Source organism: Pogona vitticeps, chromosome 12 (genome assembly GCF_051106095.1).
Source record: "Pogona vitticeps strain Pit_001003342236 chromosome 12, PviZW2.1, whole genome shotgun sequence".
NCBI lineage: Eukaryota > Metazoa > Chordata > Lepidosauria > Squamata > Agamidae > Pogona > Pogona vitticeps.
The window spans coordinates 12,171,798-12,195,302 of record NC_135794.1 but is presented as its reverse complement, the minus strand read 5'-3'; the positions used below and the strand labels follow the sequence as shown (position 1 = coordinate 12,195,302).

Sequence of the window (23,505 nt, the reverse complement as noted above, 5' to 3'; positions counted from 1 at the left end):
CCCGTGTTTTCTTTTTAGGGACTTTATCTGTTCCTGGAACACTCCGTGGACTGTCATCCGCCAAACCTCAAGAAGGTCTTCCGGACTCTTGAGAAGTCCACGTTCAGCAAGGTAAGTCAGAGAAGGCTCTGATGGCGATCCCTCCCACCCAAACCGGAAGCCCCCGTTGGTTGCTCTCCACATGCCCGGGGGGGGCGCTAGAAAGATATCATAAGAGTGGCATCACTAGGCTACACTGCCCAGAATCCTCCAGCTGACACAGGGATGCGGAACAGTTTTCACCCCATCCCAGAGCAGCTTGAAAATCATCCCACTCCCCAAGAGCTTTGCTGCTGTCCCTTCTGGTGATCTGGAGATCTCTCCAGCCTCTTTCACGTCATGGAGAGGAAGGGTGGATCCCATCGCCACAAGGAGAATGTCGTGAGCTGAGATGAAGACGAGGGCCTAGAGACGTGGGTGCAAGGCAGAAAGGTCTGTCTGGCTTTCCAAGCCAGGAGTAAAAGCAAAGTCTTGCAACCCGACACAGACAAAGGGTGAGGCCCAAACATTGAGGGGATTCAGAGAAAACCATGCAGTCCAGATGGAAAGTGGTTTCCATGCCCAACCAAAAAGAAATTTACTTTTTTTGGACTATAGTAAAAAAGACCATTCTGGCTGTGTGATGTTAGCTCTGTAATCCAAAGGAAAGAGGAGGGAGGGAGGGAGGGTGGAAAAAGAAAAGCATACCAAATAAAAAAAAGAATTGTCCAAACTCTGGCAATAACGAATCCCTGCCGGGGCCCCAGTGAAATTGCCAGGGAGTCCAAACAGGAGCCACAGCCAGGAGACATCTGCACGACCTGAGTCTGCTCAACAGAGAGAGTAAAGGCCGAGAGAAGGAGGTTCCAGTCCTCAGAAACGTTCCCTGGCAGGAAGCAGGCTCTGGTCTTGCAGAAGGAATGGCCACCGGGACCAGGAGCTCTCCTCCCAAGGCGCTTTTAGGGGCTTCCGGATCCCGCCTCAGATGGGGTGTCTTCAGCACGGGAGGCAGGCTCGGGGAGGCAAGCGACGAGATGACTTTCCTCCCTTCTTTTGCCAGGCGAGGGAAGCGACCCTGTTCTTCCTGAAGGAGCTCCTGAGCTCCCCGAAGGTCGAGGGATGTCTGGAATGGGAGATGGTCACCTACCTCTTCCGTCAGGTCGCCGTTCGTACCAGTCAAGGGGTAAGTCAGCGTGAAAGAGCCCCGAGAGATCCTTCCTCTGGCAGGGACGAGGCGACTCGGGGACCCCTTCCAAGCCCATCGGGAGGCCTCTCTGGGCCTGCCCGTCTCGTGAGCGCCTGCCTTCTGCCATTCCAAAAGACGTTTCCCAAGCTCTGGGCTCTAGTAGGCGTCCCATCATCCCTCCATCATCAGGAGTGCACTGGTTGGAAACGTTGTGCAGGGGTGGGTGTGCAGTCGAGCCCCTCTTGGAATCGGCTGGGTGGGGAAGAGGCCCTCCCATCTGTGTGTGTGTTTGTGTGTCCAAGTCCCTCCTTTTCGTTCCAGCCTTGGCTGGGTCGCACCTTGGCACAGGGGCACCTCCTCCAGGTGCTGCCACCACCGTCTGGCTCAAACGCTTCCGAGGTGCGCAAGCTTTGTGCTTGTGTCACTCCCCGTGGGTGAAGGGGCGCTTTTTGGAAGGGGGGCCTTTTCTCTGGAGACGGTTCTGGTTTCCTGACCTTGCTGTTTCTGTGGTTCTTGTGTGTCTGTGTATGGCAGGTCAGAGACAGTGCCAGAGGCCTGATGCCAAGGGAAGCCGATGTCCAGGACTTATCCATCGAGGTCCTGGAGCACGTCAACACTTCGGCCACCGGGATGTTTAAAGTGAGTGTCTTGGGTGGATTTGCCCTTCAGAAGACCGGAGGAGTTTCACCCCTCTTCCTACTCAGGGTGAGGTCAGGCGGGGAGAGAGCTGGCATTTTAGCCTGGGGGGGCGCTTTATTTCCCAGCAGTCCTACGACACTCGGGGAAGAGAACGCCAGCCTGGCCCCAATATGTGATGCCGAGCTACTCGAGACCGAGGATGGGCTATGATTCTCTGACAGTCCCCTCTCTCCTCTTGGCAGGCTCTGTGGCCGAAGCTCTTATCCTTCTTGCTTCCTCCGGAATACACGCCAGCACTGACTCCGCTCTGCAGATGCCTTAAGGAGTTGGCCGTCCTTCGGCCGGAAGGATCCGTCCTTTTCCTGGGATCCTGCAGAGGAGGTCAGTTGGTCAGTGGGTTGGTTGGGTACCAAAGGCAGTCCCCTGGGCTTGAACTGTGCATGGCTGGGTGGGATTGGCACTCACCTCACTTCCCATGGGAAGGAATGGATCCCTCTCTCCTTTGGAGAGGTCATGCCTCGCTGAAGAGGTCTCGGGTGGGTGGGTAGCCTTCCAGGGGCCAATGTCAGAGACGTCCCAGGAAAACGCAGGCCAGAGCACCCCCAGAGGGGCCAGAGATCAATGCGATAAGATGCAAGGCAGGGCCTCTGGGCTTGAAGGAGGCTCGGCGTTCCTTGAGCCCGGAGGGAAGGGGAATCCTCCTATTTCTCAGTGAAAGCTCGGGCCAAGGGGAGTCCGGGGCGCTCCAGAAAGGAGCAGGCCCACCTCCGGCCCACCCCAGACCTCCATGTCCTTTTGTGGCTTTCCGAAGGAGCCCGGTCCGTTGCTGGAAGGATCCTAGTGACTAGACCTGGGAAGGAGATGAGGAACCGTGGGAAACCTTTCCATGATTCCAGGGCTTGCATCACTAACATCCTCCCCCCCCCTCGACCCCTGTTCTTCTCCTTTTAGTAAAGCTTCCAAGTCCGCAAGAAGTCTTCGGACGGCTTCTGGTGAGCAATGCTTAGAAAAAGCATCTACGTTTTTGTCTTGGGGGTGGGTGGGAGGAGAGTATGGAGGTGAAAGGTCCTCTCAGTTCCTTGACCTCCCTTTTCCCAGAGTGTGTGGTGGCTTCTCGGTGCAGGAATTCCAAAAGAGAGGTATTGCAGAAACCTCTTCGGCCCAGTACGCTGGCTGGGGAGCTGAGTGGGAGACCCTTCTGGCCATCCCGTAGCAAAGTGCTCCCCCTCCCCCCCTTTGAACGGAGATGTCGTTGCCTTCTTCATTGCAGAAAATTAGTAAAAGGAGGGCTAACGAGAAATGTAGGAAGAAAGGAACTCCCCGAAGGATCGGAAAGTTCCTTCAGCTGCAATATTGTTAGCTGGCTTCATGACAACCCAGGGAGAGGCAAAATGCAGCCCTCAGCCCTGCTGGGGCCAACCAGCTCCCCCGCTTGTGTAAAAAACTGAAAACACAACAACCGAAGGGGCCACGAGAGGGAACTAGAGAAGACGTCCCGGTCTTGTTCTGGTCTCTCAGTGAGGAAACCACCCACTTTGCTTTTTTGGGGGGCAGTTTTCTGTGGGATGGTGTCATCTAGTGGAAGGGCTCCCCTGTCCAAATCCAGCGGAGAGACCCAGAATTCTAAGGAAAGCATAAGTTAGGATAGTGCCTGCGTAATGCTAGGCACTACTCTGGGTGGTTTATGTAAAAAATAATAATAATTAAGGACAATAAATAGAACATCATCTAAAAGCAACGCATCTCATATAAAGCAAGGAAATCAAAACCATCCGTACCGCAGCTCATAAATCAGACTAACCAGGCGATGGCACAAAGGGTGGCCTCGTTGCCACCTGAGCCTGACGAGAGGATGCCCTCCGAGGCTTCAGGGAGCAGCCTTTTTTTGAACATCCTCTTCAAGGCCGGGATGTTGCCCAGCGCAGGACCCCCCCCCCCCCGGATAGGAAACGGACTGAGCAGAGAAGGCGCCAACGGGTCCCTGGGACCCCCCTCCTCTCGGGAGGGCGATTGCCTGCCTATTTCCAGGAGAGGAACTGCTCCTGAATCTGAGCCGCTGGCAGTTAGAGATGGACGGGTGAGTCCTGGCTTCTCCTTCGGGGGCCCTCCTTTCTCATGTCTCCTCTCCTGCCTACAGGTATTGTCCTCCTCCGGGAGCCAAAGAGGCTTCTGGGCCCTCCAGCTTCTGCACGCCCTGCGAGCTGACATCCACAAGGCCATTGTTCATCTGTGGGCGCAGCAAATCCCAGCGCTTTGGGGGTATTGCCAGGCAGGTAGGTCGCCCGATGGGTGCCTGACAGGAGGATTCATGGTGAAATGCTTTCCCGCCCCCCCCCCGGCCCGTCTCAAAATCTTAAAAGTGCTGCGCTTCACTTTGCAAGCTCTCAGAGGAATAGCGCTGTCTTCCAGAAGGCCCCTTGATCTTGCTTCCATTTTTCTAAAGTTCCTGACATTCGTTTTATCCGTTCACCTGATTTTGGATTTTTTCCTGGACAAATTCAGGAGCACCTAGCAATCCAAAAATAGGTTTGCCTTTTCAGACCTTTTGCCCCAGTTCTGAAGTGCTTCCCTAGACAGCCCCCCCCCACCTCCCAGGGACGTACACGAAGCAGGTGGACCTCTATATAGGTTCTGGCAGGCATGGGGGGGTGGCTTAAAGTCTCTGAGCAGTTTTCAAATTCATAAAGGAAACAGTAAGGAAATAGTTATGTTACTTTTGTAACATACATTCATTTTCTATTTGTATTTTTACATGGATTCTATTAACATGTCAGAGAACTTTAGTCATTTTGGTGATGTCGAAACATTGTAATGCTCTCTCTCTATATATATATTGAATCTATATGTAAAGATCACGATGTTTACTAATAGGGTTTACACAAAAACAGGGCACAGACAATAAAAACAGGACTGATTTTCCTACCATTTGGTACTTGAAAGATTGTGAAAAATGTCTGCACCTTGTGCATGACACACCTATAGTGTGAAAGTCATGTGTTCCAAGTGATGATGTTGACCATCCTCGGCTAGTTTGAGGGATAGTAAGGAAATGTTATTCTTGTGAAATAGCACCACAATTGGTAAACAGCATTACTTTTGCCTCCTTTTTTCACATGTAGCCAATTATATTTAGAGATGCCTTTCAAAATCCTGCCTGGGGGTCTCTAAGAGGGAGGTTTTTGCCTATTTTTAAGAGTACGTTAGTAGGACGTTCCTCTTTAAACAGTGAGGGATGACCAACAGATTCCATTTCAAGAAGTCATGGCTCAAGTACTACTCTTGAAAAATACAGTCCCAAACTCTACATCACACCCACACCCACCCACACCCGTCCCAATTGAGTTGGTACAACAATGTCCTCTTTTCCTTCCAGAAGGCACCAGAGGAAGCCAACCTGAGTGGCAGCAGAAGCTTCTGCAGGTGAGGTTCTGCTCTTCTTCGACCAGGAACTGGCTGGAGGGAGAAGAGGGATCTCTTCGACAGACCAGGCTGGGGGTTGGGGGGTGGTCTCCATTAGCCTGAGGGCAAAAAGGAAGAGCCTGTGAAGTCAGATATCCTGGGCAGCAAATGGGAAGAAGGACAGACAGGTGTAGACGACGTAGGACACAGCGGAGAACCGTCCTCCCCCAGTGTTTGACTCAGAGACCAAGCTGGTCCATTTTGGCTCTCCGGTTTGGCAGCCTATTGGCTTTAGACTAGGTGAAGAGAGTGCTTAGCCCCTTTTCCCTCAGCTCCTGTGGGAAGTCATAGTCTCCATTCCTTTAAGAAGTGATTTTCCAAGGACATTTTTAAGGCATTTGGGCAGGGGAAAGGGCAGGAGTGGAGTCTTAGGAGCAGACGTCGAGGCCCTCGTGAACCAAATGTCTGGATTCATTCATGCTCTCCTCCTTAGTTCCTGAGGAGGTCCCTGAAGACCATGGAGGACGACAGGTGGACCAAGAACCTGATCTTAGCCTTGGAAGATCAGATGGGCAGCTATGCGGATGGGTCCCTTGAAAAGGTTTGTTCCCCCGTTTCTCGTAAAAACTGCAGTCCTGTCGCCCCTCAGCTTCTCCCCCGAGCGTGGAAAGCTGCTGCAACCTGGGGGAGACCTCAGTCCCTCTCAGCCAACATTCGTCCAAAGCAGCTGCTGCAGAACATAGTGGCGGAAATCCTGTTGCTTCGCCTAGGAAGTCGCCCTGGTGGAGGCCCCTTGAATGGGCGGGGGTGGGATGGGTCAACGCCTCCCTCAGGATTCTGTTGCTTCAGTGGGCCTTCTTGAGGGCCACTTTCCACACCAAGCAACCGGATTTCGGCCGGAGTTGTCCAGCCTCTGCTGGACGGCCTCCAGTGAAGGACCGCCGACCCAAAGATCTAGACAGGTGTCCGATTGTTCGACTGAAACCTCCCCCCCCCCGTTCTACCCCTCCTTCTCTTTCAGAGCGTCCTCTATCAAGTCCTGGGCTTGTCACTGGCCTGCTGCACGGACCGCACGTACGTCCTGCACTGGCTGGAGCGTTTGATTGAGAACGCCAATTATTTGGAAGCAGCTGAGAAAGAGGTGAGTCTCTAGCGATTCAGGGCAGCCTTCAGCGTTCTGTACCCACCTGGCGTCTCTTTTGTCCTTTGGGGGGTGGGGACGGTGGCGGCTTCTTAATAGATGGACGCCCTGCTCTTCAACCAAGAAGGTTTTTCTACCTCTCTTAAGTTGAAACCCTCCACAACATTGCAAGGGAGTGAAGAGCACCTGGCTGTGCTAGGATGCCACAGAGTCAGGAACATGATGGTGTGCTAGGGGTGGTCTTCCCTCCCTTCCACACAGGGAGATCTAATCCAGTTTCAGTCATTTCTCACATCAGCATCCCTTCTCCAATCTTTCTCTCTCTCTCGGTCCCCTCTCCCCCCACCCCCCCTTACAGAAAGTTGCCGAAATCCTTTCTTTTGCTGCGCTGGACCATTTAGATTTGACCCTGGCCACCTTGGACAACTGCAGAGCTGGCATGGATCTCAAGATGGGGCTGTCTGCCCTCCTCACCCACCATAAGGTAAGCCAGTGGCCGGGGCCAGCAGGTCAATGCCAACTCTCAAATAAGCTACCCTGGATTCAACAGGATCTAAAACTGGAGCCTGAGCCTCCTCTGATGCCAGCCATTCATCTTCACATTCCATAGGATCGCTGGCTGCAGAATGAGGAGGTTTGCTCAACTGATGGGATTTACCTAAGTGTTGACATACGACTCAGCAGTGCATTCCGTGGCTGAATTCCTGTTGGGCAGCTCCACCTGCACCTGGGGATGACATCATCATCATTGGTGGCAAATCCCTGCTCATTATGAGCCCATTGCTGCTGCTTGATGGCAATTTCAGGATGCAGAACCCCAAAATTGCCAAGAGAAGCCTGTCACCAAGCGGCATCTTCTGCAGTCGATTTGTGCACAGAATCATTGTGCCTGCGGAGCTGCTCAACAGGATTTCAGCCCCTGGGCTTCTGCAGATGAGACAGGTGGAGTGCTGGATTGTTTCCAACACCCAAAAAGTGAAGTTAAGCATACAATCCTGAAGCATTTTTAATGGGGGAAAGTCAGTCCGCTTTCCCCCACTCACCCCCAGATCACAGGACATAAGTAATTTGATAAAACCAAATCAATCCTGCTGCCCTGGCGATCAAAGAAGGGACAGAAGAGGGAAACGGGCAGAGAGAGACAGACAGACAAACAGATAAGGTAGCAGCTGCCACCTTGCCAAAACACCCCTTTCTGTTGCCTACTTAGGATTACAAGACTGGCAGGCGAGGGCACCTCCTTAAGACCCTGATTCTGGCCTATGGCCGGGTTGCCATCCGGGCCCCCAAAGAGCTCCTGTTGAAGAGTGGGGAGACAGAGATCCTGAAGAAAGTCCTCAACCTTTATAGGATGAGCTTCCAGGTAAGAAGTAGAAGGGGGTCGGAGGGTTGGATTCTGGTGAAATGGGGCACGGAGGGAGCAGGTCGCTGTGGGGAGGGGTGGGAATGGAAGAGAGGGAGTTCACTGTACTCCAGAAACCAGCCAAAGTGACCTGCCCTAAAATTCAGGTGCCACATTGCAGCTTGTGTGTCTCAGGGTGCTGCCATTAGCCTTTTCTTGCCTCACTGAGAACTGAAGCAGATGAGACGCTTAGCTCCTATTCAGAAGTGGTGCTCCTCAAGTGGTAAAAGATGTCTGGTTGCCATAGTAGCTGACTTCCCTCACCTTCATCCCCTGCATTTTGTAGGTTTTGTTTCATGAGTGGCCACTTTCAGTGCTCATCTTGGATTGTCTAGGCATCTGGCTCTGAGGAAATCTCTTTCTGGGAGCCAAAACAAAGAGAAAGAAAGAATGAGAGAGAGAGAGAGAGAGAGAGAGAGAAAGAGAGAGAGAGAATTGATCTCTCTCTTAAATGTCTGTCTCAATCGCGAAATCTCACTTCCCTCCTTCCTAGCAAGGAAGAGGTGACATCTGCCAAGAACCCTTCAGTTTTGGGCTTTTTCCATTCAGAACCATTCAAGAAAAATCCAGACCATTGAGGGGGAACCCCCTCTGATGATTCTGCGCCATTTGCATAGCAAAGCCGTTTATCCCCTGGCCCAAGGCCTGTGTCCTTAACATTTTAAAAAATAAATTTAAAAAAGGCCAGCTGCCTTTCTAGGCTTGTGCAAAGAGGTCAGTTTCTCCATTTTATTTTTCAGGTCCTGGGAGTCAAAATTGAGAGCCAGGTAAGCTGTCGCAGATCTGAGGGTGTGATTGGGCACCTCCGTGTCCGGATTTTTCCCCTTGAAGTGGAAGCAGGATGGAGGGCCCCTGCTAGGGCCCCTATTCATATGTGGCATTTCCCCTAGTGGAATCTCTTGTCCTACTATGATGATGATGATGATGATGATGATGATGATGATGATGATGATGATGATGATGATCAACTCCTCCCCCCACTTGAGGAATCCTAGAGAGATGCCGCCAGACGGCATGAAACGGGGGGGGGGAGGGCTTGCTATTGTTGTTGCCCTGTCCAGTCGCTTCTGGATGGCAGCCCTCGTGCCGCTTCCAGAGGGTGGGAGACGTTCACACCAAGCTCACCCTGGAATCCTGGAATCCTGGAGTTGGGAGGCCATCGAGTCCAACCCTCTGCTCGAGGCAGGAATCCGAATCCAAGCAGATCCGACCGAGGGTTCCCCAGTTGGCTCTTGAAGGCCTCCAGGGTTGACTCCCGCTCGCGAGTTCCCAGGGCCAGGCCGCGATCTGAGCCCCGTTCCAAACTCAACTGGCTATAGCATGCTGGCTCTCGGAAGGCGGCAGGACTGCGAAAGGATCCTCACACGATCAACCCTTTGAGGAGGCTTCTTTCTTGAGGTGGAGGGACCCGAGAGAAATCAGCTGGATAGGCCGACAGAATTCCTTAAAAGGGGTTCCTTCCCACCCCCGTGGAATTCGTGGCTGCTCACTGCAATTTCTGTGGCTGGTGGTTTCGCAGAGTCTTGAACGAAATCCTTCCTGAATTTGGGCAAGGCTCTTTGAACCACATCCTTCTCTCGGGTTTGATCTTTTCTGAGAGAGACTCGCCATCGTTCGAGGCGAATCTGATGGGGAGGCAAGAGGAAGCCTTCTCAGGGGCTGCCCCCAAGTTCATGATCTCCCTGCTGAGGGAAGTTAAAGAAGCAGATTGTAGACATACATTTGGTACCAGTACCAAAGGAGGAGGAGGATGACCATTGGTTTCTTTTAGGCAAGACAGGACACCCACCTGAAGCTGCTCTTCTGCGAGAGCGTCGCCAGCATCTGCAAAGCCATCTCTGAAGCCCAGGACGGGAACTTCCAGCTGGGCTGCAAAAAAGAGCTCTTGGAGGCTTTGTTGGTAAGCAACGTGGGGGGGGGGTGGGACACCCGAAGGGTCCGGTGGGGTTCCCAGAAAGCCCAGAAGAGGGAGGGGGCGTCTCTTCAGACCCGGGGGGGTCTTCCTCGTGGCACAAAGGAGAGTTTTGGAAGCTCCATGAGGGAGACCGTTCTTGGAGGGCTTCCACCGCGAGGGCCCCACCCGCTCTTTGGGGAGGGGTCTCCTTGGGAGCAAAGCGTCCAGCCGGCAGCTCTGCTCAGAACGGTTGTTGCCCCAACACCTCGGGGAATGGCTGTCCGTGGAAAAGACAGGACCCCCTCTCAGGAAAGCACCTTCAACCCCCTTCTGGGCGATTTTAGAAAGCATTTTGGTCGTATCCTCTGTTGAGTGGATGAAACCCTCATCTCTCCTCCCCCTCCTTCTTGTTTTTCCTTCCTTTTTGCTCCTTCCACCACCACCACCACCACCACCACGGGGGTCTTCAGGCCTTTCTTGGGACGGAGCGCCTTGAGAACTTGAGAAGCTCCCTTCTCCCAGCAACCATCTCGGCCTTAGTCTCCCTGAGGTAAGTTATCGATAGGCAACGGAGAGGCCAGCTGGGCTAGGGAGGCCTCCCTCAGGCAGCAACTGGTGTGGGGCGGGGGCGGCTCTTCGACGTGACAGGGGGGCTCCCCTGTCAGTGCGTTTGGTTGACGGGCACGAGACGGGCAGGGAAGTGAGGCTGCCGGCTGGCTTCAAGGCCACAGGGTTTCCCTCCAGAGACACAGTCCTCCAAAGCTGCTGTCCTGGCCCTGCCCACTCGCCAATGATTATACAGAGGCAGAGGCAGTCTGATTTCTTGTCACGATGCTCTCACATGTAGATCAGAATGAGAAAGAGCCAGCCTGAGATTTGGGCTGCCTTTCTGCCTGGGACCTTTCTAAACCTCTCTCTGGATTCTCAATCTACCTTCCTTCTGCTAGCCACCTCCAGCCGCGCCTGCCAGTGGAAGCTCTCCAGGAAATGCTGGACGGAGTCATCAAGAGCCTCTTTCTCCTCCCTCCCCTGGAGCGTCTTAAAAGGATAGCATATGATGAACAGGATGCGTCCAACATCGAGGTATGTCAGGCAGGTTTTCTTCTAGGTCTTCCTTTTTAACCTCTGATGGGAGCTTTCCCGAAACATCCTATTGCATAGGAGGATGCAATATAGAAGAGGATAGAAGGCTGAAACGTCGCTTTGCTTTTTTTTTTTTAACCGCCAAGGCCTCTTAAACATCCTAATGTCATTGTGCGGTCAATGTCTGTTTGTTTCCACTCTTTGCTGGGCCTCGCTTTGCCCACCCCCTGGTTTATGAGGAGCCCATGGCGTCAGGGGAATGGTGCAGCTCTCGGGCCTCACTCCCTGGGTTGTCCTTTCAGCTCATGTACACCAGATCCATTGAGGCCAGGGGGAAACTCTTCGAGGTCCTCGTTACAGAAGAGCCAACCTCAGAGAGGATTGATGTCATGTTCCAGGTAAGCATAAACCCAAAAGGAAATCCCCTGGATTGGCCATTTACATTCAGTATTGCAGAAACTTTGCCAACTTCATGGTCAAACTATAAATTGAGGATAATCTTTAATTAGCATATTGTCCGAATTGTCCCCATCAGATCATTTCAGCATTTATATAGGATCAAACTAGATATGACACGCAGCTGTCCAACTTTCTCTGGAGGGCTTCCAGTGTTGGAGCGCTCGGCCAACTCCTTGGTTCCATCGTTCGACAGGAATCTGGTTTCCTGTCCCTTGAGTCCATCATCCCCTTACGTGCTGATGCGCTTTGGCATGACTGAGAACCCCTCCTGCCCCTCCTCGGTGTGACCACCTCTCGGCCTTCTTTCCTCAAGGTTAACCATGCCCAGTTTCTTCCGTCTTTCCTCACAGGGCTTGGTTTTCGGTCCCCGGATCACCCTCGTGGCCCTCCTCTCCACCTGTCCCAGCCAGTCTGCATCGCCCAGACTGATCTCTCAGACACGAAAGCTTTCCTCAAGAGCGAAGTGATGTTGCCTCTTAGAACGGCCGAGCCGGAAGGGAGGCCTAAGTCTGGGCCCTCCTCGAGGAGGCCGAGTGGGGAATCGAACTCCCCACCTCTGACTTCCACAGCCAGAGCCCTGAACCCCTGAGCTCTCTAGGAGTGCTCGAAGGAGGGATGATCCACAGCATGTAGATCGGGGGGGGGGGAGCCTTCCCTCTCTCTCACCGTTTCCACATTTCACCCACCGGGCCATGAATGACCTGCTGTGTTTGGCAGGCAGATGGGCTACGTGGCTCCCATCCGGCTGAGGGATATCTCAGGGAAAAGCAGAATAGGTTTGTAAAATGAGAAAGGTTTGCCCCTCAGAGAGGTCTCATAAAGGGGTTTGTGTTCTTGCTTGGCCTCCAGCTGATCGAGCCCTGGTTCCTGGAGTGTGAGGGGAGCCGAGAGAGGGCCCTGCAGGCCAGCTTCCAGGTTCTGGCTCCCTTCCAGGCCAGCTTTCGTCTTCCGGTGAGTCCTCCTCCTCTTCCTCCCGCCTCCTCCTCCTCCTCTTGCTGGCCGACCAGAAGACCCTGTGGGAAGAGTCCCGATATTCAGGAAGGCTCCCCGGAAAGAGGCAAAACTCTCCCTCTCCTTGGTGTCTTTGGACTTGGGCTCCATGACTTTAGACCAGCCTTTCCCAGCCCGGGGGCTTCTCTAGAAGAAGGATTTCATCTTCTCCTGCGTGGGCTCTGCCATCGGATCAGATGGGACAAGCATGAGAGAACTCAGCTTGAGTGTGTCTATAGAAGGGAATGCCTTTCTTTCGATGGGTAGAGGCCATTTCTGCTCTGCTGATGTGATGATATGCACGTCCATCTGGTTCCCTTCCATCCGACGCCCATCAGGCTTCATGCCTTTGGTCTTGGGGTGGGGTGGGTGTGCATTTTCGGAGTGATGGAAATCATTGATGATGTCCAAGAAACGAGCAATGAATGGTTTCCTTCTCAATCAGCACCAAAGAGCAGAAGTGACTTTGCAGAAGAGACGTCTCAGAGGAGACGAGAGTCTGGCGACCGCCCTGGGTCTCCACTAGGACTGTCTTCTCCTCGATTGACACTCACTCCCCTCCCGGTAGCACCTCCCACAGCAGGGGCTGTAGAGCCAGGTGGGCTCACCTTGGACCCGGGCTGGCTGTGGCTTTCCTCCCCGTTTCTCTTCCCACCTATGCCAGCCTGATGTGTCCCAAGCCTGGACAAGAAGGCGGCCCCAAGGGCTGAGGGCAGGCCTGATCCAGAGCTCCTCTCCCCTCTGGGACGATGCAGACGAGCTTGCTCGGTTTGGGGACTGGCCTTCCAAAGGCAAGGAGGGTTCCCTTGGAAGTTGGCTTTCGCAAACACAGGAAGGCCACCTCCTTCGCCTCTTGGCAAGATGAACATGCGATTCGCGTCAATGACCAGGCTCTCTGTGAGGTCTGTTTCAGGCCTCCGAGAATCCCTTCTGCTGCAGATCTTGGAGGAGAGGTCGGTTCTGCCAATCCTCAGGCCTTCCAAGGCCATTTCAATCGGTTTTGTTCTTTTCTTGGTAGGACGGAGAGAATTTCAAAGGCTACGGTTTCGCGGTAGCCTTCCTAGCCCCTTACATCCTGGAGAACTCCATCGCATGCCGGCAGTGGGCAGCCAAGTGCATAAGCTGCCTGATTCATATTCAAGGTGAGAATGTGTGTGTGGAAGGAGATGGGATCAAGGGCTTCAAGGCCAATCAATGGGTGCCTTCACTCTGTGACCGCTAGCGTTCTTGGAGTGACCCTGTCTGGAGGTGAACCTGGATGGATGTAGGACCCCGGGAAACCTCTTTCCTGCTGAGATGGACCCCACTTACAAACAGACAAGGGGATTATCCTCAGAGGAGGCAGAAGGTGCTCCTTCAAGGCGTCAGATCCCAAGGGTGAAAAACGCTGCCCCTTCGAGGTGGCTTCATCCCCAAGCCTGCAAATCAGGGCTTAGAAAATGACGAGGATGACCTTCAAACAATTTGGTTTAGCCATTAGAGGACACCAAGAATCCCAGGTTGACCCATGTTAGTTTTAACAATGAGGGACCCTGTGGGTGTGAATTCCACTTTGAGCCCTTTTTGGTTCTTTCCAGTGACGTTTTATGTGTCACCAATTCATGACTTTAGGAGTCCAAAACCAAAGGAAAGAGAGAGGTGGCCGGACAAGGCAGGGAAGCAGTGGCGGACAGTGGGAAGGGAAGGGGCAGGCTGGGGCGGGGTGACATGGAGTAGGAAGTTTGTGAAATCGGGCAAAATCAGTGGATTCCGAAAACTTTGAGTCCTCCAGTTTAGACGACCCCGAACCAACCCGAACTAGCAAGTCAGCGATTTTTTTCCCCTGGTCTGCTTCTCTGTTTGTTCCTTTCTTTAGTCAACATTCCCTTCCCAGATTTGTGACCCTGACTTTCAGTTAATATTGTGGCCCACATTTTGGGCCCGTTTTGTCATACATTCTTTAACAATTTCATCTTGCGTTTTGAATTTTGGTAGATAACGATACCACATTTTAATCCGTTTTTCCCTTACATTCAGAAGTATCTTATGCGGTTTTCCTTACAAAAACCGACTGCTTTATCGCTTGTACATCTTGAGTCTCTTTGTGTTTTTGCCCACCAATCAAGTATTGTGCCTTGTTCTTCTAGTTCTTCCCTTACTCTCAACACTTAAGGCCGCTTTTAACAAACCTCTAAATCTCAATAGAGTTTCTTTTTCCCCATTAATGTGGGTTGTGTGAATGCTTCTGTGGGTGAGACCCATTCAGGAACTTTCTGGTCCTTTTCTTCCCGGATCTTGGTCCATACCCAGTTTAAAGCTTTCCTTATCAGATGGTTCTTCAGTGGTTTATCGTCTTTTGCTTTTTGATACCATAGGAAGGTGGTGCCATCCTAGATTTATATCATGTCCTTCTGATTTCTATCTTCTGTCAGTTTCTAAAGCAGTCCATTTCTTTACCTAAACGAGAGCACAGGCTTTATAACATGATTCACCCTCTTTTCTTTCCAGGCGGATCGAGAATCACGGAGGCGGAAGAAAAAGAGGTGACATCAGCCCTCTGTGATCTCCAGGCAGAAGTCCCCACCGATCTGTCTGGGGCTTGGGCCAGACTGGCTAAGGTGATTCCCTTGATCGGGTGGGAATCTCCCGAGCGCCTGGGTCACATCCACCTCCCGAATCGGTTGGAGTCCTGTTTTCTCAGCGAGCCGAGTCAATGGCCAGGCTCATTGGCAGTGCCTTCATCTCTGAGATGTGGTCCCTTGGTATGAAATCCAGATGGCCTGAGCCATCCTGTGTCCTCGCGGAGAGGCTCCAGTCCTTGTCCAACTCCAAGCCCACATTTGGGCCTTTCCGGTTCTCTAGGGGAACCTGCTGGAGTCCACGGGGAAGTGCCAAGGCCGCCTTGTTTTGGAAGAAAGAGCAAGATGCAGAGAATTCCTGCAATCCCTGGGCAAAATCCTTGGGCAGGACTCTTTGGAAAAGCATAGAGCTGCCCATCCTTGGTCTGGCAGGAAATCTCACTGGGGAAGGAGAAGGTCTGAGCTACAGAAAAAAAGCCTGTCCTTTCTTCTTTTTTTGGCAGGTGGTCAGCATCCATCTCGCGAAGGATCAGCTGTTGGACTTCACCGAAGCCATCCTGGAAGACCTCGTGTCAGGGATCCCCAGCTGTGCCAGGGCTGGTGGTTACTGGTTGCTCGCCAACCTCCAAAACCACGGGGAGGCCATGAAGAGCAAGGTAGCCATTTGCCAGGAACCCTCCTTTTCTCCAGGCAGGAGATGCAGAAGTCAGAAAGAGATCTCCACCTGCATCTTTTCAGCTTTGCCCAAAGGATGCTGAACTTCCTTTTGTAAACTTCTGCCCTTCTGCAGAATCCAGAATTTCTCAGCCAGCAGAGCCATGGCCACCTTGGGTGGGGGATTCTGGGTGCTGTAGTCCAAAAAAGGCCCTTTTCGTCTCCTATTCATCCCCGTTGTTTTCTCTAGGTTGGGCCTTGATCTGGACAAAAGGGTCTTGGGACGACCTTTCTGGCCACGTCCAGACGTGGGCCCAGCTCTATAAACCACGTGGGCTGTCACCTCAACCCGGGGGGGGCAGCGGCAAGGGGGCGCCGCTGTGGTCGTGAGCTCACTGGAGGCCCCAATGGATGGGCTTCCGTTCCAAGTCACTTCAGCCAAGCTAAGACTTGCTCAAACGAGAACGGTGTCCTTTCGGGGAGAGAAGAGTAATCTTGTCCTTCTGATTGCTAAATAGAATAATAAAGAAATAAAACCATTCTTCACTTTGTCTAGAGGGGCGGGGTATAAATCGAATAATAAATAAATAAAAATCTGAGCCAGGGATCCCCGTCTTGCTCCTTCCAGGTGCCCGAGCTCCTCGATACTTTCTGCAGCCGCCTGCCGATCGTCACTCAGGGAGGCATGGAGGAGGTCCTGCTGGAGGCGGTCTGCATCATGGCCCGCTCCCACCTGGACACAGTCTTGGGCCACCTCCTCCGCCGAAGCCTCCCCTTGGACAGGTGGGTGCTGGAGGGAAAAGAGGGCTTTCCGTCCTTGGGGGAAGAGGCTTCTTTCTTCTCGGTCAGGCCCCGGTCCCTTAACTGGGGCGCTTAGATCGAAAGGACGGATGCAGTCCTGGTGGGAGACCCCACACAAGGTTTCTCCTCACCCTGTGAGAAATTGGTTTCTCACTGCCGGGCGTTGCCGACCCACCAGGGGCTTCTTGCACCCAAGCTGCTGGTTCTGAAGGCCAAGTCCAGGCTCAGGCCGTCTCTGCAACTCCCACCTTCTCTCCTTATAGCGAGACTGGCAAGCTGTGGAGGTCTTTCGATCGAGACCCATCCCTGGCTGTGCGAGTCCTGGCCAAGCTGATGTCGTGTGTGAACCAGCCCTCCATCCTCAGATCAAAAACCAGCTCTAGCATTGATGAAAGCGGGGACTATGCGGAGGAAGAACCGCTCAAAGTACGCTCCAAGGGACACGGGATGGCCCATCCTTTTAGACCACATTGGGAAAACTGTCTCGGCTGTTCTGCTCTGAGAGCCGCTGAAATGGGTGGCTCCAAGGAGGCCAGAACCCTTGCCTTGGGGAGGAGGGGAGGATCTGAGACCCCCAGTAACACCTGGTCTCTCGTCTCCCCCCCCACCCCTCGTTCCCTTCCTCTTCCTCCCCTCTGCAGGCCACCTGTGCGATCTATGAGGTCCTCTCAGGACTGCCCTCTGAGGTGGATCTCCAGAAGGTGTTCCCGGAGCTCCTGTTCACCCTCCTGTGGCAGGTCAGCCAAACCCTGGGGCAGAAGATGCCCCCGTGTGAGGGTCGCCGCAGGCTGTTCCTGAGGGAGCAGCACCTGACGCCCGGGAACCCTTGCAGGTAACGTCCCCTCCCTTGGGCAGGCTTGGGAGCCCTGCAAGCCTGAGGGGAGGGTTTTTGGGAGGGCCGGAGGCAGTCTTTCTGCATGGGGGAAGCGTGCCCACGTCTTACGTGCAGCAAGGAATGGCCCCGTCCCACGAACCTCTGCCCGGGTCCCCTTCTGGGCCGAAGGCAGCATCCTCTCCCGGCCGCGTGGAGGTCTTTGCCAGCCCTGCTCCTGGAATTTCCCCGCTGCTGCTTCTTCTTCTTCTTCTTCTTCTTCTTCTTCTTCTTCTTCTTCTTCTTCTTCTTCTTCTTCTTCTTCTTCTTCTTCTTCTTCTTCTTCTTCTTCGGAGGGGGGGGGCGATTCTGAGGCCCTCTCTGGGTCCTTTCCTTCTGCAGCCTCTCTGTGGACACCCTGAAGGCTCTGGTCGTGAAGGGGACACCAATTGCATCCCAGGAGGAGATCAAGACGGCAGACTTCTGGGCCTTCCTCGGGGATCCTCGGACCCACCCTGAGGGCCTTTGCCAGTTGACCAAGTAAGTGACTTACGAATAGCCGAAGGAGAGGAAAGGGCTCTGGGGCTGGTGAGATTCTGGGAGGTGGAGCCCAGGAGACACAGGTTTTCTATCCCTGCGATGGCTGGTCATCCAGGTGGCTGTAGAATGGCCTCCAGCCTGGATCATCGGCCAGAGTGGATCATGAGAAGCAAAGGAGGGAGAGTGGGGTTGCCCCACGTCTGGCGTAGGGGCTTCCCAAGAAGCATCCCTAGTCCCCTGTGGGAAACGGAGTCCTGCCATTTCCCCTCCTGCTCCCCTGATGACAGAAAGGCAGGGGTGGTGGCACCCCCAGAAGCTCATCCCATCCAAGGTGTTCCCCACCTCCCCTCCTTCTCCCTCTGTTGGGAAATCGAAACCTGGAGGGAGAGAGAAAGGGAGGGAAGGAGAAGGGAAGGGAAGGGAAGGGAAGGGAAGGGAAGGGAAGGGAAGGGAAGAAAGGAAAGAAAGAAGGGAGGGAGGGAGGAAGGAAGGAAGGAAGGAAAGGAAGGAAGGAAAGAAGGAAGGAAATGAAGGAAGGAAGGAAGGAAGGAAGGAAGGAAGGAAGGAAGGAAGGAAGGAAGGAAGGAAGGAAGGAAGGAAGGAAGGAAGGAAGGAAGGAAGGAAGGAAGGAAGGAAGGAAGGAAGGAAGGAAGGAAGGAAGGAAGGAAGGAAAGGAAGGAAGGAAAGGAGGAAGAAGGAAAGAGAAGGAAATGAATGGAAGCAAGCAAGCAAGCTAGTTCTTTGTCCATTGGCTTTCAGCTTCTACTCCTCTTTTTCATTCTCTTGGTACTTGTGCTCAGGTGAGAGGTGTAGCGAGGAGGAAGAACGAGTTTAATTGAAGTGAATAGATTTTGTGTTCCTTTGGGTTCTCCAGGTCTGCTCACGCTCTGGCTCATAAATATGGAGGGTTACAGTTCTTCATCTCCTGCTGTTCAGCTCTACTGGTCTCCCTGCCTCTATGTCTGCAAAAATCTGTTTTCTCCCTCCCATTCTCGCACTTGTGGGGCGCTTTTCATGCACGCATCCGGCCACCCTTCCTGCATTCCAGGGCGACCTGCACCCACAACTCCTCCCACGGAGGGCAACCTCTCCCTGCCTCAATACCAATTGGCCCGGCTCCTTCCCTGGGCAGCAGTTGTGGAAGCTGGTCTTCTCGTTGACGGTTCCCTTGTTCATCCTCTCTCCCAGGTGCTTGCTGGAGAACGGCTTGCTGAAAGACCAGGTCATCCAGGACGTCCTCCCCTGGATGGATGCCAGCTCAGAAAAGCTGCGGCTCGCAGGAACCGCTCTCTTCACAGAGGTGAGAGCCAGGGGTTGGGGCACTGGGGGGGGATCTGGGGCTGTTTTCTGGTTCTGTACTTGCCCACGGAGCTAAGCAGATCCTTGTGGAAGGCAGAGGTCTCCTCCCTCAGCTGAGAACATTGGACTTGCCCTAGATGAAACGGGCAAGAAATCTATGGCACCGCATGAAACGAGGAGGAAGAAACTGTCCTTTCTTGCACACACAAATGAGGCCAGATTTACGTCCCTCTTTGAAACTCCGAGTCCCTTGATTCTGGCAGGGTCAGAAGGCTGAGCTCTGGAGGCCGAAGGGTCCAGGGACACAGGGTGTAACGAACGTCTCGAACTCTTGCAGGTGATTCAGGAGCCCAGCTTTACCCGATGGGCCGCACTCAGGGCCTTCGTTCCGACCCTGATCCGGAACATGGAAGATCAGAACGCCGGGATCCGCCGCATGGCCCTGCGCAGCCTTGGTCGCCTTCTCCTGGTGGCACCGGATCAGGTCAGCCCTTTCCCCCTGGAGCGGCCCTTGTTTCAAAAGGCGTGGGCTGGTAATGGGTTCAAGACACACCCTCCCCATTCCCTCCTCGCTGGGGATAAAAGCAGGGACCAATCCAGAGACGCCAGAAATGGTAGAAAATCCACATTCAGGGCACTTTGGAGAAGAAGGGGGTTCGGTGCCCTTTCCTGGATTCCAGTCCACCTCGGTGGATCCACGGAGGGCCAAAGGCCAATCTCAGGTGGACCCAGTGGTGGTCCAGCCTTCCAAGGGCTGGTGGTCGTGGGAACCTCCGGCACCAAGTCAGGTCAACCATGACCTCTTCCCCCCCATCCTCTCTTTACTAAAAAGCTGAAGCCTGTCCGGCTCTCCATTCCTGCCGAGTAGAGAGACGGGCACTTCGTAGTCCTATTCCCGGGGAGACGAGGACGAAGCGCGGCCCCAGAGGTGCCACCGAGGGTCCCTCGCTCCCTTAGAACTCGCCCAGTCCACTCACCGGGTTCTGCGTGGCGCCCACGCCCATCTTCAGCGACACGGTGCCAATCCCCGAAGCAGACAAGGCAGCCGGCCCTTTCCTCAGACACCTCTTCTGATCAGGATGATCTCTCTCGCCTGGATTCCTCATCGCCTTCCTTGTCCTTTCAACCCACCCGTTTTGGGACTACCTTCTGGGAGAGCAGAAAGCGAGCTTTTTTTCGGAAGGGAAGCCCCTGGGAGGAGCGGGTCGCCCGCTAGGGAAGAAGGTCTGGGCTCCGACCCGCCACCTCCTCTGGCCAGCGGGCTCTGGGGAAGGACGAGGGGCTGAGAGAGGGTCCTGGTCTTGTCTCCTCCTTCCAGGTGAAAGGACTGAAGAAGGACCTTCTCATCCTTCTCTTCAACCACCTCCGGGACAGCGCGGCGGTTGACGAAGCTCTGGAGGCACTGGCGCTCGTTGTGCCGTGCCTGAGGATGGGGAAAGTGGCCTTCCTCTTCCGCGATCTCTGCTGGAGGGCCAGCACGTACCTCTCTGAGGTAAGGGGATGGCCGTCTCCCCCCTCCAAGGGCCCACCCCAATTTCCCTCCCTGACTCAGGCTTGGCTGATGTTCTAGCTTTGCCCACTGTCCGCCCAGAGATGGTTTCTGAGCTGATAATCCTCACCACAAGAGAGGCTCAGGAGAGGGTTTGCCTGTCCACGTTGACAAAAGGGCTGCCAGTCTGAACTGACCCACGTGGGTGAAGTGGTTCCCTGTGATGGCACCAGGGGAGCCTGCCTCCTCCTCCTCCTCCTCCTCTTCCCAGGCCCTTGGAAACTTTATAATCTCTCTTCCACCCCATGAGGGAAGAACTCAGCCTTCAGGGCGACCCATCCCCTTAGCCAGGGCCTCCACTAAGAGGGGAGGAACCTTCACCTGCTCCTAAGGAGCCTCCCAGGGATGCCGGTCGCCCTAGATTTCCACTAGGAAAAGGCAAGCCCTCCTTTGCTGAGCACCACAGGCGAGTGAGCGAGGCGCCGAGAAGGGGAGGTCTGTCCAGGCAGATTCCGGGGCCTTCCTCCTCTTCGCCAAAACGTCGCGGTGCCTTTTGGATCTCTTGCCAAAGAGTGGCTTTGCTGTCCATGAAGGTGAAGTCTTGTCTTTCCCCGGTTTTAGGAGGACGATGCTATCCGTGCTGCAGCGTTCCATCTCTTCGGTGCCTTGGCCACCCGGGCCAAGCAGGGGTACAAGACCTTCTTTGCCAATCTAGTGAAAGAAAACTTGGCACTCTTGCTCATCTATCAGGGTGACCCAAACCCCAACATCTCAGAGGTACGACTGGAGCATTAAGGCGCTGGTTACATATGTATAGTTCTCTGTTTTCCTGCAAAAGGTATTTTTAAAGTAGATGTTACATAGGATGTTGAGAATGTTCAAGGTGTTTTCCCTTCTTAAGACAAAATGACTTCTGATCAAAGTCCCCAACCCTATTTCGACAAAATGACTTCTGATCAAAGTCCCCAACCCTATTTCGAACGTCCTGTCCGTGGCCCAGAGAGACCTGGTTGGGAGACAGCTTCCGAGTGCCAGCAACCTCCCCGAAAGAGGATGCTGGGGGTTTTCTCTAAGCAACAGTCCCAGGATCCCACGGGACCCGATGACCCCTTGGCTGGGCCTCCGTCCTCCCCTCTGCTCAACTGCAGAATGCTCAGCCAGCCTTTCTTCGGCGCTTGGTTCTGCTCCTTGCACAGGAGACGATGGTGCCTGGGGATGTCCCCATGGAGGTCAGGGAAATAGAGAAACCCACAGTGTGGGAATTGGGGCACTACACGAGCAGAGCATGGAAACATGGCTGTTTTGGACTGGATTGTAGGGGAGTAAGGGAGAGAGGGTGGTCTGGAAGCTGTCATGCCAAAAAAAGGGGGGGCAGTGGTTCATGTTGCATCTCTTCCTCCCGTAAAGAAGCTTTTCCACACTCTGAAATAGATCTGAGCCGGATGGCTGAGATTTCTGTTCTAATCCGAGGGCTGAGTTTCAGCAAGAAAGTCTCAGCCACTTTGGGCCAAGACACCTGGAAGGCCCTCTCTTCGAGGGGGGTCCTTGCTGCACATCCGACCTTGTTGGAAGGCTGGGATGGTGGGTGCGGGAGACCAGGCTTCTCCCGGACCAGCACCTCAAGGAAAGGAGGCCCATCCGGGAAGTCACGCTGCCTCCAGCCTGGTCAGATGTCCAGGGGTCAGCCGAGGCGATATGGTCTGAAAAGGCTTTTCCTCCTTAAGAACCCACTTTGTAATAAGAGGTCTTTTCAAATACATCAATTGGACAAAGATGGCTTCAAACAGACTTTTCTAAAATATGACTCGATGTGATCTTGGGCTAGATAAAGATGAGCAGCACTCAAACTGGCCTGATTTTGGAGGAAAACTTGTAAATCTACCTGCTGGCATTATGGATGCTTTATGTGTGTATGGTGCATGCCTTATCTTCGTATGATGCGTACATCCGAAATTTGAAAGTCCATTCTCTGTCTTTTCCTCTCCTTTTTTAGGCATGCAAAATGGCCTTTTTGCAGTGTCTGCCCTTTGTGACCAAAAGACACCTTCAGCAGCTGCACCAGAACACCGAGAGCGGCAACATAAATGCCCTCTGCCAACAGCTAGTGAGCAAGAGAGAAGGGGGGAGGAAGAGAGGCTTTTGGACCGGGAGTGAGAAGGCGGGGGAGGGAGAGGGAGTTGAATTAACCAAGCCTAAGTATACTGTCATTGCTAGCTAATGTATTGGCCACATCTTTCCGAAAGGTTCCAAGGGGGCTTTTATAATTATTTTAAAAAAAAGTTGAAATCTAATCATAAACGGTTGCAGTGTTTGAAAAGCATGACACGAGTCTCCTACTAAAACTCCCCAATGAAGAAAAAAAGCTGGTTCTGATCTGGTTCCAAAGCTACCCCTTGACAGCCTTCTCTGGAAGGTTGCCAGGAACCGAATCCAGCTCCTTCGGCCACGCAGGGACGAGAGGACACACTCCCTCGTCCCCCACAGAGAACCCAGGGTGGTGTATGTAGTGGACAGAGCGGTGGACTAGGACTCCGGAAGCCTGGCTTTCCATCCTCCCTGCGGCGAGGAGACCAGGTGCCAGGGCCCGTTGCACCCACACGCCCGGTCGTGCCTCCGGTTCCACCACGGAGGTGCAGACGGAGACCTTGTCGATTGGATGTGGCAAGTGAGGAACAAACAGGACAGAACCCCTGAAAGGAATCTGGCCATTCTCGTAAGCTGGAAAAGGGATGGATCGGTTTTACTGACATGTACAGTAGTAATCAGGAAAAAAACACCCAAAAAGTGTCTCTTTCAAAAAAGGCAACACAGCATTGTGAGGGATCGGCCCAAGACTTGAATAAAATCCGTGCCGCCACCCTCAGGAGTATCATGGTGTTCTTTGGACCATGGATTTGGGCGGCACAAGGAACTGAAGTGATTTTTACCTCCATCTTTAGGTCCAAGAGTGCCCCCACCTGAGCATGGGCCTCCAGAGAGACCTTGTGCCCTACTTCCAGAGCAGGCAGGAAGAGCTCCAAAGGAGAGCTGTGGAGATCTCAGGTAACCGGACAATCCTCTGAGCGGCCCAGCGGGGAATCCCAAAGAGAGGTCTGAACCACCGGGCTGGGCAGCAGTTCTGAGGGAGAAGATGGTCTCTTGA

At 53.6% G+C, this 23,505-nt stretch overlaps 2 protein-coding genes across 2 annotated transcripts in view; one reads left to right on the top strand and one right to left on the bottom strand.

Moving 5' to 3' along the window:
* The window catches only part of VPS33B (VPS33B late endosome and lysosome associated), a 77,814-nt gene that overhangs the window by 27,175 nt on the left and 27,134 nt on the right, over positions 1–23,505 (bottom strand). The gene's annotated exons all lie outside the window — the stretch shown is intronic.
* Positions 1,618–23,425, top strand: LOC144584614 (maestro heat-like repeat-containing protein family member 2B). The gene is made up of 27 exons (XM_078381041.1): positions 1,618–1,843; positions 2,086–2,224; positions 2,795–2,835; positions 3,981–4,116; positions 5,217–5,263; positions 5,736–5,843; positions 6,264–6,383; positions 6,742–6,867; positions 7,594–7,746; positions 8,526–8,552; positions 9,557–9,685; positions 11,065–11,160; positions 12,071–12,172; positions 13,230–13,353; positions 14,699–14,808; positions 15,273–15,425; positions 16,052–16,206; positions 16,488–16,650; positions 16,866–17,056; positions 17,438–17,575; positions 18,450–18,519; positions 18,708–18,875; positions 19,212–19,358; positions 20,193–20,366; positions 20,985–21,140; positions 22,357–22,467; positions 23,303–23,425. The coding sequence occupies exons 1-27, from the start codon at positions 1,763–1,765 to the stop codon at positions 23,423–23,425; spliced, it is 3,288 nt and encodes a 1,095-aa protein (XP_078237167.1). The 5' UTR covers positions 1,618–1,762.

Excerpts from the sequence above, each read along its gene's own strand:
- LOC144584614 (XM_078381041.1), top strand. The coding sequence starts at position 1,763 with ATGCCAAGGGAAGCCGATGTCCAGGACTTATCCATCGAGGTCCTGGAG. Across the intron at positions 16,207-16,487 it reads CGAAGCCTCCCCTTGGACAG|CGAGACTGGCAAGCTGTGGA; the intron begins GTGGGTGCTGGA and ends CTCTCCTTATAG. Across the intron at positions 19,359-20,192 it reads TCCTGGTGGCACCGGATCAG|GTGAAAGGACTGAAGAAGGA; the intron begins GTCAGCCCTTTC and ends TCCTCCTTCCAG.